Source organism: Anomaloglossus baeobatrachus, chromosome 3, assembly GCF_048569485.1.
Source record: "Anomaloglossus baeobatrachus isolate aAnoBae1 chromosome 3, aAnoBae1.hap1, whole genome shotgun sequence".
NCBI lineage: Eukaryota > Metazoa > Chordata > Amphibia > Anura > Aromobatidae > Anomaloglossus > Anomaloglossus baeobatrachus.
In genome coordinates, this window is record NC_134355.1 from 95,363,096 (window position 1) to 95,387,357 (window position 24,262).

A 24,262-nucleotide genomic window follows, 5' to 3' on the forward strand; every position below is an offset into this window, starting at 1 on the left:
TGATCGGACGGCGCTTCATAGTACAGATGGACAATGACCCCAAGCATACAGCCAAAGCTACCCAGGAGTTCATGAGTGCAAAAAAGTGGAACATTTTGCAATGGCCAAGTCAATCACCAGATCTTAACCCAATTGAGCATGCATTTCACTTGCTCAAATCCAGACTTAAGACGGAAAGACCCACAAACAAGCAAGACCTGAAGGCTGTTGCTGTAAAGGCCTGGCAAAGCATTAAGAAGGAGGAAACCCAGCGTTTGGTGATGTCCATGGGTTCCAGACTTAAAGGGAACCTGTCAGCAGAAATGTCCCCTAAAACCTAACAGATTCCCCCTCTGCAGCTCCTGGGCTGCATTCTATAAAGGTCCCTGTTATGATTGTGCCCACTTTCTGACCGAAAAAAAGTGTTTATAAAGTTGTACCTTTTTGGCTTCTGATTCTGTAAATCCGTCACGGGGGCGGGCTGCCTGATGGCCGTTATTCTGCCCCCTGGTCCTGTATGCCGCCCCCATCGCTGATTTCAATACTTATGGACGCCGCCCACTGCTCCAGCCATCCCCGCGCATGCCCAGTGCCCATCTCTCGGGGATGAGCACTGTGCCCAGCGTCACCGCTGGTGACGTGCACGCAGGGTTAAGATTATGGGCGGTGCTGTGATGTTTATTCCTAAGCAACCGCCCATAATCGAGGGACCGCGCTTTCCCCCTCGGCCTGCTTCTTTCTGCGCAAGCGCGCTGCTGCTGACCTCACTTCGCCTCCTTCCCATCTTGCCCCGAGGCAGGAAATAGATGGGAAGAGCGCGGAGCAGTGACTACACCGAAAGCGCGGTCCCGCGATTATGGGCGGTTGCTTAGGAATAAACATCACAGCACCGCCCATAATCTTAACCCTGCGTGCACGTGACGCTGGGCACAGTGCTCATCCCCGAGAGATGGGCACTGGGCATGCGCGGGGATGGCTGGAGCAGTGGGCGGCGTCCAGAAGTATTGAAATCAGCGATGGGGGCGGCATACAGGACCAGGGGGCAGAATAACAGCCATCAGGCTGCCCGCCCCCGTGACGGATTTACAGAATCAGAAGCCAAAAAGGTACAACTTTATAAACACTTTTTTTCGGTCAGAAAGTGGGCACAATCATAACAGGGACCTTTATAGAATGCAGCCCAGGAGCTGCAGAGGGGGAATCTGTTAGGTTTTAGGGGACATTTCTGCTGACAGGTTCCCTTTAAGACAGTGATTGCCTCCAAAGGATTCGCAACAAAATATTGAAAATAAAAATATTTTGTTTGGGTTTGGTTTATTTGTCCAATTACTTTTGACCTCCTAAAATGTGGAGTGTTTGTAAAGAAATGTGTACAATTCCTACAATTTCTATCAGATATTTTTGTTCAAACCTTCAAATTAAACGTTACAATCTGCACTTGAATTCTGTTGTAGAGGTTTCATTTCAAATCCAATGTGGTGGCATGCAGAGCCCAACTCGCGAAAATTGTGTCACTGTCCAAATATTTCTGGACCTAACTGTAAATTGTGTGTTGCTTTTTTTTTTATAACTCGTGTGCAGTGGTGCCAAGGTGGGGGGCAGCTCCAGCATAGGGTGGCGGTGGGGGAACGCACATGCCAGCGTGGGGTGGGGGTGGGGGAACGCACATGCCAGCGTGGGGTGGGGGTGGGAAACGCGCATGCCAGCATGGGGTGGGGGAACGCGCATGCCAGCATGGGGGTGGGGGAACGCGCATGCCAGCATGGGGGTGGGGGAACGCGCATGCCAGCATGGGGGGGAACGCGCATGCCAGCTTTGGGGGGGGGGGGGAGACACATGCCAGCATGGGGGGGGGGGGGGACACACATGCCAGCAGGGGGAGATGACATCCCAGCATGGGGGGGAGGACATGCCAGCATGGGGGGGAACACACATGCCAGCATGGGGGGGAACACACATGCCAGCATGGGGGGGAGATGACATGCCAGCATGGGGGGGAGATGACATGCCAGCATGGGGGGGAGATGACATGCCAGCATGGGGGGGAGATGACATGCCAGCATGGGGGGGGAGATGACATGCCAGCATGGGGGGGGAGATGACATGCCAGCATGGGGGGGGAGATGACATGCCAGCATGGGGGGGGAGATGACATGCCAGCATGGGGGGGGAGATGACATGCCAGCATGGGGGGGGAGATGACATGCCAGCATGGGGGGGGGGAGATGACATGCCAGCATGGGGGGGGGGAGATGACATGCCAGTATGGGGGGGGGGGGGAGATGACATGCCAGCATGGGGGGGGGGGGAGATGACATGCCAGCATGGGGGGGGGGAGATGACATGCCAGCATGGGGGGGGGAGATGACATGCCAGCATGGGGGGGAGATGACATGCCAGCATGGAGGGGAGATGACATGCCAGCATGGAGGGGAAATGACATGCCAGCATGGAGGGTAGATGACATGCCAGCATGGAGGGGAGATGACATGCCAGCATGGGGGGAGATGACATGCCAGCATGGGGGGGAGATGACATGCCAGCATGGGGGGGGACACACATGCCTGCATGGGGGGGGGGGTGTGACACATGCCAGCATGAGGGGGGGGGGGACACACAATCCAGCATGAGGGGGGGGGGACACACAATCCAGCATGGGGGGGGACACACACATGCCAGCATGGGGGGGGCACACACGCCAGCATGGGGGGGCACACACGCCAGCATGGGGGGGGGGAACACATGCCAGCATGGGGCGGGGAACACATATGCCAGCATGGGGGGGGAACACACATGCCAGCATGGGGGGGGGGGGGGGGGACATGCATGCCAGGATGGAGGAAACATGCATGCCAGGATGGAGGAAACATGCATGCCAGGATGGGGAAACATACATGCCAGGATGGGGAAACATGCATGCCAGGATGGGGAAACATGCATGCCAGGATGGGGAAACATGCATGCCAGGATGGAGGAAACATGCATGCCAGGATGGGGAAACATACATGCCAGGATGGGGAAACATGCATGCCAGGATGGAGGAAACGTGCATGCCAGGATGGGGAAACATGCATGCCAGGATGGGGAAACATGCATGCCAGGATGGGGAAACATACATGCCAGGATGGGGAAACATGCATGCCAGGATGGGGAAACATGCATGCCAGGATGGAGGAAACATGCATGCCAGGATGGGGAAACATACATGCCAGGATGGGGAAACATGCATGCCAGGATGGGGAAACATGCATGCCAGGATGGGGAAACATGCATGCCAGGATGGGGAAACATGCATGCCAGGATGGGGAAACATGCATGCCAGGATGGAGGAAACATGCATGCCAGGATGGGGAAACATACATGCCAGGATGGGGAAACATACATGCCAGGATGGGGAAACATACATGCCAGGATGGGGAAACATGCATGCCAGGATGGGGAAACATGCATGCCAGGATGGGGAAACATGCATGCCAGGATGGGGAAACATGCATGCCAGGATGGGGAAACATGCATGCCAGGATGGGGAAACATGCATGCCAGGATGGAGGAAACATGCATGCCAGGATGGAGGAAACATACATGCCAGGATGGGGAAACATGCATGCCAGGATGGAGGAAACATGCATGCCAGGATGGAGGAAACATGCATGCCAGGATGGAGGAAACATGCATGCCAGGATGGGGAAACATACATGCCAGGATGGGGAAACATACATGCCAGGATGGGGAAACATACATGCCAGGATGGAGGAAACATGCATGCCAGGATGGAGGAAACATGCATGCCAGGATGGAGGAAACATGCATGCCAGGATGGAGGAAACATGCATGCCAGGATGGGGAAACATACATGCCAGGATGGAGGAAACATGCATGCCAGGATGGAGGAAACATGCATGCCAGGATGGAGGAAACATGCATGCCAGGATGGAGGAAACATGCATGCCAGGATGGAGGAAACATGCATGCCAGGATGGAGGAAAACATACATGCCAGGATGGAGGAAACATGCATGCCAGGATGGGGAAAACATGCCACGATAGGGTACATTTACCAGGAAGGGGTACATGCTAGGAAGGGGGACATTTACCTGGATGGGGGTACATTTACCTGGATGGGGATAAATTAACCAGGATTGGGAACATTTACCAGGATGGAGGATGTTTACCAGGAATGGGGTACATGCCGGGATGGGGGAACATTTACAATGATGGGCAATATGTCAGGATGGGGTACATTTACCAGCATGGGGGAACATGCCAGAATGGGGTACATTTACCAGGATGGAGGACATTTACCAGGATGAGGTATATTTACCAGGATGGGGAATATGCTGGGATGGGGTACATTTACCAGGATGGGGCCATGATGGGGACAAATATACAAGAATGTAGGAAATATGTATCAGGATCGGGGACATGTTTACCAGGAAGTGGCCAGGAAGGGGGGACACAACTACACAATGAAAGGGGAGGGGAGCAACTCGTACGTCTTTATGTGATTTCAGGATGTTCACACTTTGAAATGTAGATGTGGATTACAGGGTGACATCTGATTGCATTCCAGGCTAAAATCTCTGTCTAATATGCTGCAATTTTTTCCAGAAAGATCAATCCAACTGCTGTGTCTGGAAAGGGCTCAGCTTCAATGTGTGGTAAGCATGCATGAGCGTGATGCCCCCGGCTGAAGAGAAGACGGCAAAGGTAAGGTTACAATCAATTATTTACATGATAGGATTGGTTGGCACTTCAGAAAAAAAATTGGGTTTTGGGCTACAGTTTGGGCACTCGGCCTGTAAAAGGTTCGCCATGACTGACATAGGGAATACGTAAGTAATAAAACGTTCTTAAGGAAGGGGTTACTAGGCCACACAACACATTGCTTATAGCTAAGAATGCATATGAGACCTGACAGATTCCCTTTGTAATATTTTTTTATTTTCAATGTCTGTGTTTTTCTGGTTTCAGACGTCCGTATTTCAAGTACGTGTGATATCTGCTTTTAAACCGGATGCCACACGTACCCATGTTATTATTTGCTGTTAATCACACGTCTGTGTTTTCACACGGACTGTGTGACCCCTCGTGACCCCGCACGCACACACGGAGACATGTCCGTTTTTTCACCGGTAGCACGGGTGTCACACGGATCGCACACTGATGTGATCCGTGTAACATCAGTGTGACATGTACCGGAGAAAACACGGGTATTTTTAATAAAAAGATTTTCTATATTTACCTGTATTTAGCGATGCTGCCTCCCGCTCTTGACCCCCGCTCATTATACTCACTGAATATTCAGTGTCTTGTGGAGCTGGAAGCAGGAGCAGCACTGGGGACTTCAGTGCCGGGGACCACATCGCTGGGTGAGTGTACAGCAGAGTGTGTGTGTGTGTGTGTGTTCAGTGTATACATGTATGTGCGCTGTGTGTGTGTATGTGCTCGGTGCATCCATGTGTGTCTGGTATGTGTGTATACATATGTGTATATGCTCAATGTATAAGTGTGGGTGGGGGTGTGGGTGTGTGGTGAGAACCCGGAAGCCGGATCATCGCGGGGACAGCATCAGGGACTCATCACAGTTCCCAATGAACTCTGATGAACCCGTGAAGCTGTAACGCGGGTGTCATCAGGATGTCATCAGAGTTTATTGGGAACTCCAATGACCTCCTGGATGTCACTGTGCTTCCAGAATACTCACCTGTCCCTGCGGTGCTGTTGCTGCGATGCCCCGGCTTCAAGGTCCTGAGTGCGGTGAATAATCGATGAATATAATGAGCGGCAGGGTCAGGAGCAGGAGGCAGCAGGTAAATATGGAAAATCTTTTTATTTCACAGACAGGTGTTTTCTTCGGTACCGGTCACATGTATGCAAACACGGATGTCACACGTGTGACCGGTACCTGATTAAACACAGACGTCTGAAACCGGCCTTAAACTCACCTTCTCCAGCGCTGCTTGTCTCCGACCTCTGCATGCTGCTGCTTCAGAGCTGGCTAATTACTAGCTGCATATTCATGTATGCAGCCACAGCCAACCTGGAAGTAGCTGCAGCAGGGGCGGAAACACAGCAGAGCCAGAGAGTTCAGCACCACAGACAGCAGGAGCGGGGACAGGTGACTTATCTCCATGTGCAATCATGGAGCACGGAGGACGGATAACAGATTGCACATGGACAACCCACATGTGCCGTGAATCATGGCACACAGAGGGACATATGTGCTTTTTACACGTCAGTGAAAAACATGTGTTTTTCACTGACGTGTGAAACAGGCCTTAGTGGCAGCTGTGGGCTGCTATTAACTCCTTATTGCCACCGCACCAGGTCAACAAGAAGAGCTGTGTCCAGCGCCAGAATTGGCGAATCTAATGGTGCACCACTCCTGGGCTGGCTGCAGTCTGCTGTTAGGCAGGAAATGGCCAAATAACCATGGCTGTTTCTACCCTAATAATATTAGCCCCTGAGGGGCCGTATGTCTTTTAAGGCCCCGTCACACGCAGCGATGTATCTAACGATATATCGCCGGGGTCACGGATTCCGTGCCGCATATCCGGCATCGTTAGCATCGTCGTTGCGTGTGACAGCAAGGAACGACCGTTAACGATGGAAAATACTCACCAAATCATCCATCGCTGAAACGTCGTTCCTTTTTAAAAAATCGTTGATTGTTGAGGACGCAGGTTGTTCATCATTCCCGAGGCAGCACACATCGCTACGTGTGACACCTCGAGAACGACTAACTACAGCTTACCTGCGGCCACTGGCAATCAGGAAGGAAGGAGGTGGGCGGGATGTTCCGGCCGCCCATCTCCGCCCCTCCACTTCTATTGGGCGTCCGCTTAGTGACGCCGCACGGACCGCCCCCTTAGAAAGGAGGCGGTTTGCCAGCAACAGCGACGTCGCTATGCAGGTAAGTATGTCTGACGGCTCCTAACGATTTTGTGCGATTTGCCCGTGACGCACAAACGACGGGGGCGGGTGCTTCAGCGATATCGCTGCGTGTAACACCCCCTTTATTTGAAGAAGAAAAAAAAAAGCATGGGATGTCCTCTATTTTTCATAACCAGCCAAAGTACAGCAGACAGCTGAGGGTTGCAGCTGCTGCTGTTCCTGTGCTGGAAATGAAATATGGGGGATCCCACATCATTTTTGTACCAAAAAATAATTAAAAGAAAAAAAAAACAGCTGACCAAGCTAGCTATCGCTCCATTTATCGAGATATTGTTATTTCTTTCTATTTTTTATATCTATTAATTATCCTATCATATTTTTTTTCTCCTTTAAAAAAACGGAAGAACATCATGCGGTTTTTGGGCCGCAGGAAAAAAAAGATGCATTCAAGATACTCAGAAAAAGATGTAGTGTGCGCTTATAGGGCACCCTGGCCTCTGTACGCACGTCCGGCTCAGCTCCTTCCCCTACAGCACATCAGGGGGAGAAGATGCTGCACACCCCTTCTCACCCAGAGCTGGAATACATGGCGGCTTCTTAGGGTACTTTCACACTTGCGTTCAGCGCAGTCCGTTACTATGGAGAATAGCGCAGTCCGTTAACGCACTGCACTATTCTCCATAGACTTGTATGGACGACGCACTGTAACGCAAGTGTCAGCGTTGCATCTGCTGGACGACGCAGCATCGTTATTTTGACGCTGCGTCGGGCGGAAGGAACGCAGCATGTAACTTTTTTTGAGAGGTGGAAACCTTTATTTTTCACTGCGCATGCTCATTTTTTTTTTTTTTTTTATTTTAAATCACAGAAACTTTATTTTGTTTCTCGGTGGCCGAACGCTCAGCTGAGCACCCGGCTGCCGGCTATTGAGAGTGATCAGCAGAGCGCCCAGCCGCCGGCATGTGAGAGCGTTCAGCTGACCTCCCGGCCACCGGCATGTGAGAGCGTTCACCTGAGCGCCCGGCAGCCGGCTTTTGAGAGCGCTCAGCTTAGCAGCCGGCTTTTGAGAGCGCTCAGCTTAGCAGCCGGCATGTGAGAGCGTTCACCTGAGCGCCCGGCCGCCGGCATGTGAGAGCGCTCAGCTTAGCAGCCGGCTTTTGAGAGCGCTCAGCTTAGCAGCCGGCATGTGAGAGCGCTCAGCTTAGCGCCCGGCCGCTGGGTGATCAGCTGATCATTCACCATAGTCTGCTGCCGGTAAAACTGTAAAGAAGAAAAAAAAAAACCGCTTTCGGTTGTTTTGTATGATCCGTTGCATCCGCTGTGCCATTATATGCAATGCATCCGTCACACAACGCAATGCAACGGATGCCGTTCAACGCAAGTGTGAAACTAGCCTTACAGACAGCGCCTCCCCTGTGTGCAGGGTGTGTGTGGGATTACACCGCAGCTCCAGTCACTTATGGCAGTGAGCTGTAATACCAGACACAGCCTGCGGTCAGGGGAGGCGCTGCTTCTCTAGTCTTGGACAATGCCCGGGACGCACATTATGGCGGGGCTCACATAGGAGCAGTGTGTGCCTGACGCCGCCCTTCCCCCTACACTATTCAGCGCAATGTCAATTTATTTTATATTATGACTTTTGCAAAACTACAAGCCCTACCCTGCCTGCTGGGAGTTGTGGTTCTCCCTCCTGTCAGGCCCTTATCTGTCTCCCGCCGCTTCTCCTCCTCACTCCGTACACCGAGCTCTCAGCTTCTCCACTTTCAGTTTAGCGCCCACGTGACGTCACTTCCGGGAGCTGTCTTGGTCACCATAGTAACGCAACCCTGGCTAAATCCTCTATTATTTTTCTTCCTCTGTTATTAGTACGACCAATAATTTACCCCTTGTTCGATTTGCGGGGTCGGACTTCAGTCATAAATTACTTTAGCGATCGATTCTATCGGTTATCTTAAGCCAACAGCCATGGAAAGGCTGTGAGCTCGATGCGGTCTGTGCTTGATCCCTCAGGCCTGGCTCGGAGGACCCCGGAAGTATTGTGTGTGTCACACGTGGGTTGTGCGGCTCTGCGGGCGGATCGCTGCTGTGTGCACGGATGGCGGAGACGGCGGCATCCTGCGGCCAGCTCATCTGCGAGGGGGACTACGTGGTGCTGAAGAGGGAGGACGTGTTCAAGGCGGTGCAAGTGCAGAGGCGGAAGTGAGTGCTGCGGCATTGCCAGATACCAGCGTGTCACTGTCTGTGCAGGGGTCTCATACTGGCCTGGCTGCATGGGCCACATAGAAAAGAATAACCTGTGGGGCCGCAGTGATTGCAGGACAAAGTGACATGTTTATTGGTATCAATATTTTTTTCTCTACATCTTTTTATCACTGGTTTTGAACATTTTTTGCTTGTTTATTATAACAAACCTGCACTTTTTGTTTAAATATTTAAAAACAAAAATTTGGTGATAAATTCTTGCTTTATTTGTTTACATTGTATCCCTTTCTTGTAAGTAATAGTTATACAATTAGCACCATATAGTAATTTTGTCCAACATCTTTTAGTAATGTGCCCATCCTTGTCCCCATCCTGTAGTAATGTGCCCATCCTTGTCCCCATCCTGTAGTAATGTGCCCATCCTTGTCCCCATCCTGTAGTAAAGTGCCCATCCTTGTCCCCATCCTGTAGTAATGTGCCCATCCTTGTCCCCATCCTGTAGTAATGTGCCCATCCTTGTCCCCATCCTGTAGTAAAGTGCCCATCCTTGTCCCCATCCTGTAGTAATGTGCCCATCCTTGTCCCCATCCTGTAGTAAAGTGCCCATCCTTGTCCCCATCCTGTAGTAAAGTGCCCATCCTTGTCCCCATCCTGTAGTAAAGTGCCCATCCTTGTCCCCATCCTGTAGTAAAGTGCCCATCCTTGTCCCCATCCTGTAGTAAAGTGCCCATCCTTGTCCCCATCCTGTAGTAATGTGCCCATCCTTGTCCCCATCCTGTAGTAAAGTGCCCATCCTTGTCCCCATCCTGTAGTAATGTGCCCATCCTTGTCCCCATCCTGTAGTAAAGTGCCCATCCTTGTCCCCATCCTGTAGTAAAGTGCCCATCCTTGTCCCCATCCTGTAGTAATGTGCCCATCCTTGTCCCCATCCTGTAGTAAAGTGCCCATCCTTGTCCCCATCCTGTAGTAAAGTGCCCATCCTTGTCCCCATCCTGTAGTACTGTGCCCATCCTTGTCCCCATCCTGTAGTAAAGTGCCCATCCTTGTCCCCATCCTGTAGTAAAGTGCCCATCCTTGTCCCCATCCTGTAGTAATGTGCCCATCCTTGTCCCCATCCTGTAGTAAAGTGCCCATCCTTGTCCCCATCCTGTAGTAATGTGCCCATCCTTGTCCCCATCCTGTAGTAAAGTGCCCATCCTTGTCCCCATCCTGTAGTAAAGTGCCCATCCTTGTCCCCATCCTGTAGTAATGTGCCCATCCTTGTCCCCATCCTGTAGTAAAGTGCCCATCCTTGTCCCCATCCTGTAGTAATGTGCCCATCCTTGTCCCCATCCTGTAGTAATGTGCCCATCCTTGTCCCCATCCTGTAGTAATGTGCCCATCCTTGTCCCCATCCTGTAGTAAAGTGCCCATCCTTGTCCCCATCCTGTAGTAAAGTGCCCATCCTTGTCCCCATCCTGTAGTAAAGTGCCCATCCTTGTCCCCATCCTGTAGTAATGTGCCCATCCTTGTCCCCATCCTGTAGTAATGTGCCCATCCTTGTCCCCATCCTGTAGTAAAGTGCCCATGCAGATCCTCTTACAGCAGTGTCCCATCCTGGTCCTCTATTGTGCCATTCTACACACACCCACCAAAACATTTCTCACCTGTCCTCTGTTCCGTCGTCGTCTTCTTCTTTGCTTCTTGCAGCCTGCAGGCACTAGCGATTACGGCCACTGTCAGCACTTCATCTAAAATTCAGATGAAAGTTTTGCCGCCACCGAGTGAAGTCATGCAGCCGCCGGCCAGTCAGATGCAAGCAGGTGGCGTCATACGTGTGAGCTGCTTGCCTCTGATTGGCCAGTTGCTGCCATTGGAATAGTGCAGAGAGAGCTTGATGGTAAAATGTTCATCTGAAATAAAGCAATGACTGCTATGGCCCCTGCACTGACCGCAGTCATCAAGGGAGCACGTGCCTAAGGAGCCGCATCTTTTGAGACCTCTGGTCTAGTAGAAGACATGCAACCGCTCCTCACTAGCGCCTGTGCGGGGTCTTGCTCCTGCTGTTGCTCTATATCAATCCTGGTATTCTCTAATCTTAGCTCCAGCCATGCTGGTATCACTTATCCAGAGCATCCACGTCTGACCGCCAGACCTCTTCAGCAGATCAGCTCCTAATGAAGTGAATGGGGGTGAGTGGCCGCTACAGTGTATGAAGCAGATCCGGTAAGGTGTAGTGTGTGGGCCCCCACCAATCTGATATCAATTGGGCCCCCAGTATCAGAGCCCATGACAACCCTTTATGTAATGGCAGAGCAGGCTGGGGGTGTAATTCACATCTGGATCAAGTCTGTGTCATATATCGCCCTTATTGGTAAAAGGAGAAATAAAAATTCTCTAAATGTCCTGTTCCCTCAGCACTGAGCAGTCCCGGCCGCTCTCCAATCACACGCCCTGTGCAGTTGATTGACGTACCACTCAAACTATGAATAATAATAATTTTTATTTCTATAGCGCCAACATATGCCGCAGCACTGTACAATTCAGACGGGACATGTACAGACAATATGAGACAATACAAAATAACAAAATTCAGATACCAGGAGGAGTGAGGGCCCTGCTCGTAATCTTACAGTCTATGAAGAAATAGGGGAGGCACAAAGGCTGAATGGGGGGGAGAAAAGCTTGTTATATATGGTCCAGCCATCGATTTAATAGGGGATTCAAAACCAGCTGCGTGGACTGGTCGCCGGCCAGAATTTATACTGGTACAGAGTGTAAAAAAAGTACATGGAGAGGAATGGAATCAGAAGATACAAGGGACAAGCATTGGAAGTAAATTTTATGAAGGGCAGAATATGATTAGATTAGATCAGGGCAGTGAGGTGATAGGCTAGTCTAAAGAAATGCGTTTTTAGGGCCCGCTTAAAGGTGTGGATGTTGGGAATTAATCGGATCGCTCTTGGTAGTGTGTTCCAGAGCATAGGCGCAGCTCGTGAGAAATCTTGAAGACGGGAGTGGGAGGTTCGAATTGTTGAGGATGTCAGTCTTAGGTCATTAGCAGAGCGGAGGGCATAGGTGGGATGATAGACAGGGATGAGGGAGGATATGTAGGGTGGTGCGGAACCGTGGAGAGCTTTGTGAGTAAGGCTGCTTTCACACATCTGGTTTTTGCAGTGTGGCACAATACGGCGCTTTGCAGAAAAAACAAAACCTTTTTTTTTACGCCGATTGCGTTTTTTCCGCATAGACTTGTATTAGCGCCGTATTGTGCTGCATGGCCTTGCGTTGCGTCCGTTTTTTGCCGGATGCGGCATATTTAGCCCATGTGGCAGCCGGATGGAACGTTGCCTGGCATGTTTTTTTTGTGCGGCGGCCGGGTGCGGCGGCAGGATCCGGCGCGATTTACAATGCAAGCCCATGGACGCCGGATGCGGCGTCCTGCGACAAAAACCTGCATCCGGCCGCCAGATGCGTTTTTTTGCACTGCGCATGCTCAGTATCAAGCTGCATTCGTCAAAAAATGGACGGGCCGCATGGAAAACTTATGCAACTGATCCGTTTTTTTCGCCGCATCCATTACATAGGTTTTTGAGCCGGATTGAGCCGCACTGCAAAAACCGGATGTGTGAAAGCAGCCTTAGAGTGATAAACTTATGTTGGATTCTGTAGCGGATAGGCCACCAGTTCAATTGCTGGCACAGAGCAGAGGCGTCAGTGAAGCAGTTGGAGAGGAAAATTATCCTGGCTGCGGAATTCAGAATGGATTGGAGAGGGAAGAGTTTAGTAACAGGGAGACCAATTAATAAAGGATTACAATAATCCAGGCGAGAATGAATGAGAGCGACAGTAAGAGTTTTTGCAGAGTCAACGGTAAGAAAAGGATGAATTCTAGAGATGTTTTTGAGCTGGAGGTGACATGAGCGAGTGATCGAATATGTGGAGTGAAGGAGAGATCGGAGTGAAATATTACCCCAAGACAGCGGGCGTGCTGAATGCGCTGAAGAGGGCGCGTGACTGCTCAGTGCTACCCCCTTTCTGATGACCAGACTTCAGCTGGAAACAGTCATTTCTACTCCACATTGGACACTGTAAGGCTATGTGCGCAAGTTGCGTACTGTCTCTGCAGAAATTTCTGCAGCGATCTGAAGAGCACACGTGCGCTTCAAATCGCTGCAGAAAATGTCCGTAGAGAAAACAAAAAAAGCCGATTCCATGCGCTCTGCCTGCAGCTCCTGCCATAGACAGAGCAGGAGCTGCCGGCAAAGTGCACGGAAGAAGTGACATGTCACTTCTTAGAACGCAGCGCTTCGGGCAGCAGCCGAAGCACTGCGCTCCAAGACGCCACGTGCGCACGGCCCCTGCACAATTTCCATAGACTGTGCAGGGGACGCAGGACGCATGCAGTTACGCTGCGCTACAAAACGCAGCGTAACTGCATGTAATTACGCAACGTGCGCACATAGCCAAAAAATTAAACACAAAAAATATTGGTGGAATTGTAATGGTTCATCATTTTACACTACTTGGGGGTTTTTTTTTGCCTTGTTTCAAAACATTAGACGATAATATGAATGGCGTCATTCAAAACAGCCCCTCATACAGCTGTACTTACAAGAATAAGTAGCAAAGAGATGGCCATTGGATGAACAGAAAAACAAAGATGCAAAAATTAAAATTTGCAGTGTTATTTGGAGATTATAGGCAGGGATGGTGTAAAAAGCAAGAAAAGAAAGAAAGGCCATAATGCTCTGTATTTTTAAAAGAAAAAAACAGCTGTGTTTCTCTTATCTGTGTGCGAGCTATTGTTTACTCATACTACAGGGAGAAGACTGGTACACCCCCGCTGTGATTGACACCTCAGTCAATGCACAATGTCTATTGAGAGCCTGATGTAGCCAGGGACAGCTCCCAGGTCTGCTTCATTCAATTCTGAGATAAAGTCAGAACAGCTGCACACAGTAATCTAAGATAAACCTGGTTAGTTTCAGAATCTCTTGGAATACATTATCGTTGGTTAATTGATCTGATTAAAGAGATATTGCCAAAATTTGTGTTATATTCACATTCCTTATTCCATATTCCTTAAGTGTCAGATCCCGGTCTCAGCATGGGACCAGCACTTATGGTGAGACTGTGGTTACCCTGAACCTCGTCTGGTGAGGCAGCCTCCATCTACTCTGCCTGGATTTAGTCCTCAGCGGCCGCACCACAAGATAGATCCGAGCTCGTTGTCGCCGGCAGGTCAGATCTTCATGGCTTATCCCTTTCAGGAGTAGCAGTGACAGCGCTTCTCATGGGCTTCACAAAAATAGTTATCTCCCCATCACAGTCACTTTGCTTTATTGGTGCTGGATTGTAGGACCTTTTTCTCTAAATTTGATATTTTTGGGTGGTCCAGATTAAATTATATTTGGAAGGTTTACCCCATGCAGGGAATCGGCTCTGGTTGGGACGCAGTAAAGAGGCACACACAGGTTCTCAGCCCAAAACTCAGGCTTCTATTCACACTGGTAACAAACAGAAAAAGCACAGTCTCTTCAGACAGGTATGCAAAGGAAAGTCCAGCTTGTCAAACAGCATAGCACAGGTCCCGGACGTGCCAGTCCATTCAGGTACAGTGAAACTTTGGTTAACGAGAACAATCCGTTCTGGGACTGTGCTTGTTAACCAAGTTACTCATTCAGCAAAGCAAGATTTCCCATAGGAACTCATTGCAATGCAGACAATTCCTTCCACAACCTGTTAAATGTCCCATTCCACACACGCACAAACACACACATTAGGCTCACATTACCTTCCGTTCCCTCGCCGGCCTCATGGAACTTGTAGTTCGCCCGTACACGCTGTGTATCGGGTAACCATGCGACCGATGCCGGACCTTCCGCTCCCAACACGCTGACGTCAAAGGCAGGAGCCGCTTGCCTTTGAGTAGCGGCTGACAGGGGAAGGTCCTTCCTCGTCGCTACAGGATGTGTATCGGCAAGCCTCGCGATGAGGGTGGACCTTCCCCTGTCAGCCACTACTCAAAGGCAGCGCGCTGGCCAATCGGAGGCAAGCAGCTCCTACCTTTGACGTCAGCGTGCTGGGAGCGGAAGGTCCGGCATCGGTCGGATGGTTACCCGATAAACAGCGTGTACGGCCAAACTACAAGTTACATGAGTCCGGCGAGGGAACGGGAGGTAAGATGAGCATAGTGTGTGTTTGTTTAAGTGTGGTTTGTGCGTGCTTGTGTGGACTGAAAGACCGGGTTAGAGCGCTGTGAATGTACAGAACCGGAAGTGTGTGCGGTGAGTATTTTGCTCGTACAGCAAAGCTTTCTCGTAAACAGAGTTACACATTTACAGAAAGCTTTGCTCGTTCAGCAAAATACTCGCTAACTGGGTTACTCATTAAGCGAGGTTCCACTGTATATCATTCTGACAGAACCTGCTTTAGCTTTTCAGCACAGACACCTACCATGGTGAGAAGTTCTGGCTGTCTATGCTGTGCTAATCCTGCAGCTGTGCAATTGAAGTGTTGCCCCAAAAACCCGGACTAGCAGAGAAGGTCCAGACAAGGATTTGACCCCTTCCCTGCTGCTCACCAGTGCAAAATGCTTGGAGGAATGCATACCACCATACCCTTCACTGCGTCATACCCACTATAAATCACTTTTAAGGCCACATCTTGACTATGGGATCCAGTTTTGGGCTCCACATTTTAAAGGGAACCTGTCAGGTCCAATATGCACCCAGAACCACGAGCAGTTCTGGGTGTATATTGCTAATCCCTTCCTAGTAATCACTGTATACACTAGTATAGATAAACAGATCTTTAGAAAAAGTATTTCTGAAGATCTTATATCGTATGCTAATGAGCGAGTGGACTAGTCACAAGGATGTTAATTTTCCTGGCTAGTCGGCTCCATTAGCATGTTAGTACGCCCCTGTGTGCCTCTGTGGGTGTGCTAACATGCTAATGAATACGCAGCGTCCCAGAATGATCTCACTCGCCTCTCCACTGCCATCGCCTCTCGACGCTGGATTTCGGCTCAGTGTGCTTGACCCCGGAGTTTCGGTCATGCGCACTACTTCAGTTTGAAGTGAGGACGCATACACCCGGCTTCACAGTGCACATGACCCAAACTCCAGGGTCATGCGCACTGAGCCGAAATCCAGCGTCGAGAGGCGAGTGAGATCATCCTGTGACGCTGCGTATTCATTAGTAGATTAGCCCACTCACAGGAGCGTAGTAACATGCTAATAGAGCCGACTAGCCAGGGGAACTAACGCTCAGGGGACTAGTCCACTCGCTCATTAGCATACAGTAAAAGATCTTTAGAAATACTTTTTCTAAATATCTCTTTATCTATGCTAGTGTATACAGGGACAGTTAGGCCGGGATTAGCAATATACACCCAGAACTGCTCGTGGTGCTGGGTGCATATTGCACCTGACAGGTTCCCTTTAAAAATGTCAATGGGGAACTTGAACATTTGCAGAAGAATTCCCACAAAAATGCTTGAGTCCCCTATTGAGTTGCATTATATTCAGGTACTCGAGTTGCGCGTATCCAAGCGTCCGATTGCTGGTTATGAGTACCGGACATGGTAGTGCTCACTCATCACTAGTAGTCAGGTTAAAGCAATAAATAGACTACTACAAGGAATGGAAGGCCGCCTATATGATGACAGGTTGGGAAAATTGGATTTGTTTAGCTTAAAAAAAAAAAAAAAACGTCTCAGAGGAGAACTCATTTATATGTATAAATACATGTGTGGCCAATACAAAGCACTGTGCCAAAAAGGGAAAGACGGTTGTCCCATTACTGTTGATAGCTTTCATGATGTCTCACCCTTGATTTATCCTTATTTATCTATTTAGGCAGTGCACTCCTTTCTTGCTTTAGTCAATACAAAGGACTGTCACATTACTTATTCCTTCCAGTGGACCGGGGTCAACTCATTACATGTTGAGGAAAGGTAATTATGGCAGATAAATAGGAAAGGGTTCTTTACAGTTAAGGTGGTGTCACACACAGCGATGGCAACAACGACGTCGCTGCTACGTCACCATTTTCTGTGACGTAGCAGCGACATCCCGTCGCTGTCGCTGTGTGTGACATCCAGCAACGAGCTGGCCCCTGCTGTGAGGTCGCCGGTCGTTGCTGAATGTCCTGCTTCATTTTTTGCTCGTCGCTCTCCCGCTGTGAAGCACACATCGCTGTGTGTGACAGCGAGAGAGCGACGAACTGAAGCGAGCAGGAGCCGGCGTCTGGCAGCCTGCGGTAAGCTGTAACCAAAGTAAACATCGGGTAACCAAGAAGCCCTTTCCTTGGTTACCCGATATTTACATTAGTTACTAGCACCGCCGCTCTCACGCTGCCAGTGCCGGCTCCTGCTCTCCTAGCCAGAGTACACATCAGGTTAATTACCCGATGTGTACTCCAGCTACGTGAGCAGGGAGCCGGCACTGGCAGTGTGAAAGCACACCGCTTAGCGCTGGCTCCCTGCACACGTAGCCGGAGCCGGAGTACACATCGTGTAATTAACCCGATGTGTACCCTGGCTAGGAGAGCAGGGAGCCAGCGCTAAGCGGTGTGCGCTGGTAACCAAGGTAAATATCGGGTAATGTTTACCCGATATTTACAAGTGCTGCAGTGTCGTTATGATCGCTGCTGCGTCGCTGTGTTTGACAACTAAGCAGCGATCATAACAGCGACTTACTAGGTCGCTGTTGCGTCACAGAAAATGGTGACATAACAGCGACGTCGCTGTCGCTATGTGTGAACCCAGCTTTAGAGCAGTCAGACTGTGGAATGCCCTCCCACAGGCGATAGTAATGGCTAGTACTGTAACAGCATAAAAGGGGTTGTATGATTGTCTCACAACACATGACATTGTGGGTTACAGATAATTGTAGCATTAAAGACTGTATAACAGGTGGAGAAAGGTAGAATTTGACTCGTGTAAACGGTTAATTGCTGTAAATAAGCATTTTCTATTTTGCCATCCGCGTAGAATTGTGTGAAACCTCTGCCTGGACTATTTTGGATCCCTGATGTCATTGTGTAATCCTCCAGAAGCCGCGGTGCTTTCTGCAGCCTCCTCCATACGACATCTGCTCGATGAGGACGGCATATGTCCCTGCAGGATCCCAGAAGGGACACCTCCAGCTTTATTATTAGGGCACGGTCTGTTTCCAATGTCTCCAGCTGATTCATTGATTTCTCATACTTTCCACTTCCCTCATAAAACCTTGAATTGCGCAGGTTTTCTCTTCTCTTGTGCCTGTAATCTCATTAATCTTCCTTTATCCCATGCCTTTCTATTAGAGCGCAGTTAAGCAGTATTGTACCATATATAATTTTGTGCTTCCCTCTTATCGGGCTCATTTAGATAAAGTATATTATTGCTTCTGACAACAGAATTTGTTTTTAATGGTTGTCTGGTTCAGAAATGTGTCTGTACAAAATATCGGCAGCCCATTGATTAAAAATACCTTCTTAATTTTAAATGTGATATTCACAAACCGGTGAGCACTTTTCTCTTCTGCGCACTGACACGGGCTGGTATATTGCAGCGCTCTTTGTGCGCTCTCTACCGGAAGCGGAGTACTTCTGTTTCCTTCTGACAAGTCAGGACCGGAGCCCACAGATCTGCGGGGCATTTTGGCGCCTATTGCTGATTAGTGATGAGCGATCATTACCATGCTCTGGTGCGTGATACTAAATGAGGAGCTCAGGTGAGCGCGACTCGTGCACATTGTATAATGGACGTCTATTGCAAACTTGAGCATTTTTGCAAACGTACGGCATTTGTCTTCATTTTTGTAAAAAAATATAAATAAAATAAATAAATAAATAAATATACATTTAGGGACTTCTAAACTCTGTCTTTTGCCCTGTTTATTTTTTCTGCTTTTTTTGCATTATCAGAATGTACTCATTTGGAGTACAGGTGATGGTAGTGAAAGAGTCGGCTCAGCGCCTGTGTCTAAGGCCCCCTCACATGTCCGTAATTCCGGTACTTATGATGACAGTTTTCATACTTACCGGAGACACGGACATACGCAAACCCATTAAAATAAATGGACCTGCGCACACATTAGTGATTTCACAAGGACCGTGTCTCCGTGCGGCGCACACGCGTGTCTATGTGTTCCGCATGGAGACATGTCCTTTTTTTCTCCTGCAGCACTGATGTGATCTGTGTGACACATACTGTAGTAAATAGGTGTCTTTAAAATAAAATTATTTTTTGTACTCCCCTGTCTTTGGTGCTGCTGTCACTTGCTTCAGGGCCTGCTCATTATGCTCATGAATATTCACTGCACCTCAGACCCAGACGCAGCAGCGGTGTTGGGGACAGCAGCACCACAGACAGCAGCGCCCGGGACAGGTGAGTAAAACGTTCCTGTTCTCTGTGTGCCATCAGGGATAGCACACAAAGAACACACTTCTGCCAAAATCACGACACAAGTGTGATGCTCTGACAAAATCAGGGTGTCACAGATGACTGCACCCCTCTTTTAGGTGCAGGAGTCCCTCTTCTTTGGTCCTCCATCACAATCCCCATGGTGGTACACAATACCAGCTATCGTGGTACACAATACCAGCCATCAAAACCCTTGTCACCTCTCCTGACAATAGGGACACACCAGTGGGCGGGGCGAAGCAGATGGCAATGCCTACCTAGGGGTCTTGAGGTGTTATGGGAGGGGACAGTGACAATTGAGAGGAGAGTTGACAGTTGGGAGTGGAGGCAGACGGTAGTCAGGAGTTGGAGCTCCTGGGCTTTCGAACGGCTTGACAGAGGACTAGGTGGCAGTTGGTAGACAGGGCCACAGGCGACGGAGATCTGGTCGCGGGAGACCCTAAGTGGACCGGGGCAGGGTCGTAGCCTGCCGGTATCTACAGCGGGAATCTGGTCCGGAGCCGTGCACAGTCTGGGTGCCTGGACCCTAGGGCGAGGAGCAGCTTTAAGCCCCTTACCAATTAACCAGCCGAGGACAAGATTTCAAGTCTTATCCCACAGGAGGCCCAGATAGAGCGAGACGGAAGCCCAACGAGGGGGATAGCGCTCCGCAACTGCCTGCTAATATCCCACGGGTCAGTTCTCGTGGGCCACAGCTCCCAAAGACAGTAACACCGGGAGCGGACGTCCCCGTTTCACACAGAGTGGTTACAGTAAAAGACTTAAACACAAAGTGCAAGTGGAAGGGCTCCTGTTCTACAATACTGGCGTGTGGGATCTGAACACCCCCCCTCTGGAGGCTACCGGCTGCTTGTGATTTGGTTTACCATCTGGACTCTGTGTCAAGTTATTTCAGGAACTGTGAGTACACCAGTACCATCCGGTCCAACCCTGCAGCCTGCACTCCGTCACACCATCCCACCTGTATTGGGGTCCCGGGTCAACACCTCCCCTACCCATGGAGGGGATAACATCCAGCTGCCCCACTCCATGAGGCCTGGGCACAATCTGCAGCGGCGGTGCCACTAAAATCACCGCACACCACGGGTGGCGTCACTGACAAACCTTCCTTATACGCTTTTAACCCATTTTTAACTTGTGGGCGACAGACAAATGCTCAGACCCCGGGTCTGGCTTCCCCTCGAGCCACTGCAACGACCCCGGATCCGAGCATCTCGAGCTGCCCCCCTGCCGCGGTCTGTCCCCCGCCCGCAACACATGGATGGGCAATGAGTGCCTTCAACACAGCTGTGAAAAACAAGAACGTTTTTTACGGACGTGTTAAAGAAGCCCAAGACTAGGTTTTCACGAACGTGTTTCACAGTCCATATACATACTGCAATTCCCAGGCTAAGGCCTCGCCCCCACTCGCGTATAGCATCGGATGCCATATGCTAAGGACCCTCGGCTCAGGCTCTGCTACGAGTGTCATAAAACTGCGATCTGATCTTGCAGTCAGCTCACAGGTGCAGAGAAGAGGGAGAAAGCGAGTTCTCCATCTCCTCCACTGTCTGCCTCTGCGTGTATATATAGCACTGCACTTATTTCACTCGCAGCCATAGACTTGTATGGGTGCATGTGATGAGACTCTCCAACAATCTACGCATGTTGCATTTTTTTTTTTTTTTCTTAGTCTGATTCGGTCTGAGGAAAATATTGCAGATCTGAGCTGCAGCATTTACTAATATTTATTTACTAATAGTGCCATGTGAGACTTTCTGACAATGCCCTTGTGCAAGTCTTAGTCAGTGTGACTCCAGCCTAATAACGCGATTTGCAAAGTTTCATAACTCTCCATACTGGACAAGATTGTGAAAAAAATAATACGTTACTCTTGAATTACTCTTTAGTTAATCTCCAGATTGACAATATGATGAGTACATGAGCCAACACAATCCATGTATCTTTCCTTGTTTCTGATGGTTTTCTAGTCGGATGGGATTGCTAAATTGTTCTTTATTCTCAAAAGTACAAATTGTTGGCACATCCAAGTATTAAAGTTTAAAATATCTTCTTCTTTATTCAAATATAAGGGGTACTTTGCACGTTGCGACATCGCTAGCCGATACTAGTGATGCCGAGCGCGATAGTCCCCACCCCCCGTCGCACATGCGATATCTTGTGATAGATGCCGTAGCGAACATTATCGCTACGGCAGCTTCACACGCACTTACCTGCCCTGCGACATCGGTCTGGCCGGCGACCCGCCCCCTTCCTAAGGGGGCGGGTCGTGCGATGTCACACGGCAGGCGGCCAATAGAAGCGGAGGGGCGGAGATGAGCGGGACGTAAACATCCCACCCACCTCCTTCCTTCCGCATAGCCGGTGGAGGCAGGTAGGAGAAGTTCCTCGCTCCTGCAGCTTCACACACAGCGATGTGTGCTGCCGCAGGAAGGAGGAACAACATTGTATCTCCTATTGGTGCGACATTATGAAAATGACCGACACTGCACAGATCACCGATTTACGACACTTTTGCGATTATTTATCGGCGCATCTAGGCGTTACATGTTGCGACGTCGTTACCGGCATCGGATGTGCGGCACTTTCGATTTGACCCCGACGATATCGCAGTAGCGATGTCGCAGCGTGCAAAGTACCCCTAAGTTAAAAAAAAAAAAAGTGGAGCCTCAGAATATCAAACATTGTGACGCGTTTCCAGCTCAAAAAGCCAGAATAAAGAAGAAGATATTCTTAACTTTAATACCTGGCTGTGGCGACAATCTGTACATTTCATGCTCATTGTTTTCCTGTTGGACTTAAGTCTGAGCACTCCCAACATGCAACGGTGACCTTTTCATTGTGGAACATGGATAGCTTTCTTAATCGCCTTTCTTCTTACTAATACTTTTTTTTTCTTTTATCCAACAGGAAAGTAATATTTGAAAAACAATGGATCTACCTTGATAACGCCATTGGTAAAAATTACGGCACGATGTTTGAGATAACCGGAGGCGGAAATCTTCAGATGAAGAGTAATGTTGTAGCATCGGCAGGTATGGCTTTTTCTTGCTTGATCAGTCTCTATAGATCTATCAGACTGATATATTATTGTTCCCCCCCATAGTAATCAACACGAGGTGTCTGACACCCACTAATCTTTTGGCCCCCCACCTTTATGGGGGTTATCTATATCCATCTTATCAGGGGAGTCGGTGTCTCTAAAGGCCCCGTTACACGCTATGATATATCTGACGATATGTCATCGGGGTCACGTCGATAGTGACGCACATCCGGCATCATTTGACATATCGTAGCGTGTGACAGCTACGAGCGTCTGTGATCGAGCAAAAATACTTACCTTATCGTTGCTCGTTGACACGTCGCTCATTTCCTAAAAATCGGACATCCTTCTGGGCGCCGGTTGTTCATTGTTCCCGAGGCAGCACACGTCGCTCCGTGTGACATCCCGGGAACGATGAACTGCAGCTTACCTGCCGCCATCGGCAATGCGGAAGGAAGGAGGTGGGCGGGATGTTACGTCCCGCTCATCTCCGCCCCTTCGCTTCTATTGGCCGGCCACTGTGTGACGTCGCTGTGACGCCGAACGTCCCTCCCCCTTCAGGAAGTGGATGTTCGCTGCCCACAGCGAGGTCGTTTGGAAGGTAAGTACGTGTGACGGGGGTTTATGACTTTGTGCGACACTGGCAAAAAATTGCCCATGCCGCACAAACGATGGGGGCGGGTACGATCGCACATGCGATCGCATGAGAAATTGACGCGTGTAAAGCAGCCTTTAGGGCTCCTTCACACATCCTTATCTCTAGTACGTGTCATGTCTGTTTTCTCATGTACTGGAGACACGGACACACATAGACTCATTAAAATCAATGGATTTGCGCACGTGTGCGTGTTTTGACATGGACCATGTGTCCTTGTGCTCCACACAGCAATATGTGCATTTTCTGCCAGCAGCACCGGTGTCACACGGACTGCACACTGATGTGACACATACCGAGGAAAATACGTCACTTAAAAAAAAATAAATAAATAAAATTATACTTTCCTGTCTCCAGCACTGTTGTAACACTTTCTTCCGGGCCCTCTCATTATGCTCCTGAATATTCACTGCACTGACTGCAGACCCAGAAAAGCAACAGCAGCGCCAGAGACAGGTAAGTTGTTAAGTTCATGCTGTCCGTGTACTATCCAGATGTCACACGGAGAACATGGACACATATACTGACCTACCCCACGAACCATCTTATGTGTGTTAAATGCATGGACGTGTGCAATAGGCCTTAAGCAGCTTTCTAATTAGTTTGTGTAGCTTGGAGAGAGGGCACAAAGAAATAGACAATCTGATTGCTCATGTAATGGTGTAAGAAGTGTACCAAGATGACAGCTATGGAAGCTTCGTCAAGCCGCCAGCTGCCATTGTAACTAATTTACAACTCCGGATTGGAGAGGGAATGTGTTGTCCGTTCCGCAGCTGCGGATGCAGCATATTTAGCCCATGCTGCGGCCGGATGGAACGTTGCCTGGCACGTTTTTTGTGCGGCAAGAAAACTGCATCGCGCCGGATCCGGCGCAATTTACAATACAAGCCTATTGAACGGCCGGATGCGGTTTTTTGCACTGCGCCTGCTCAGTATCAAGCCGCCCCCATACTCTCATGCCCGACCTTTCCCCACTGCCTCCAGCGTTCTGCGCCGACCCGACGTCACCTCCTTCCCATCGTACCCTGCAGCAGGAAATAGATGGGAGGAGCAGAGCAGGCCACTACAGGAGAAGCGCAGAGGATCTGAGCGAC

The 24,262-nt window shown here is 49.7% G+C and overlaps 2 protein-coding genes across 2 annotated transcripts in view; one reads left to right on the top strand and one right to left on the bottom strand.

Moving 5' to 3' along the window:
• The window catches only part of MCM8 (minichromosome maintenance 8 homologous recombination repair factor), a 183,726-nt gene extending 175,020 nt beyond the window's left edge, over positions 1–8,706 (bottom strand). Inside the window, 1 exon segment of the mRNA XM_075339312.1 lies at positions 8,533–8,706. The gene's annotated coding sequence lies outside the window, so the exon portion shown is untranslated.
• A 106-nt stretch (positions 8,707–8,812) lies between these two features.
• TRMT6 (tRNA methyltransferase 6 non-catalytic subunit) overlaps positions 8,813–24,262 on the top strand; it is an 81,835-nt gene continuing 66,385 nt past the window's right edge. The window contains exons 1-2 of the mRNA XM_075339313.1: positions 8,813–9,071; positions 22,381–22,505. Coding sequence (XP_075195428.1) covers positions 8,968–9,071; positions 22,381–22,505 — 229 coding nt within the window. The 5' untranslated portion in view covers positions 8,813–8,967. The remainder of the gene's footprint in view (positions 9,072–22,380; positions 22,506–24,262) is intronic.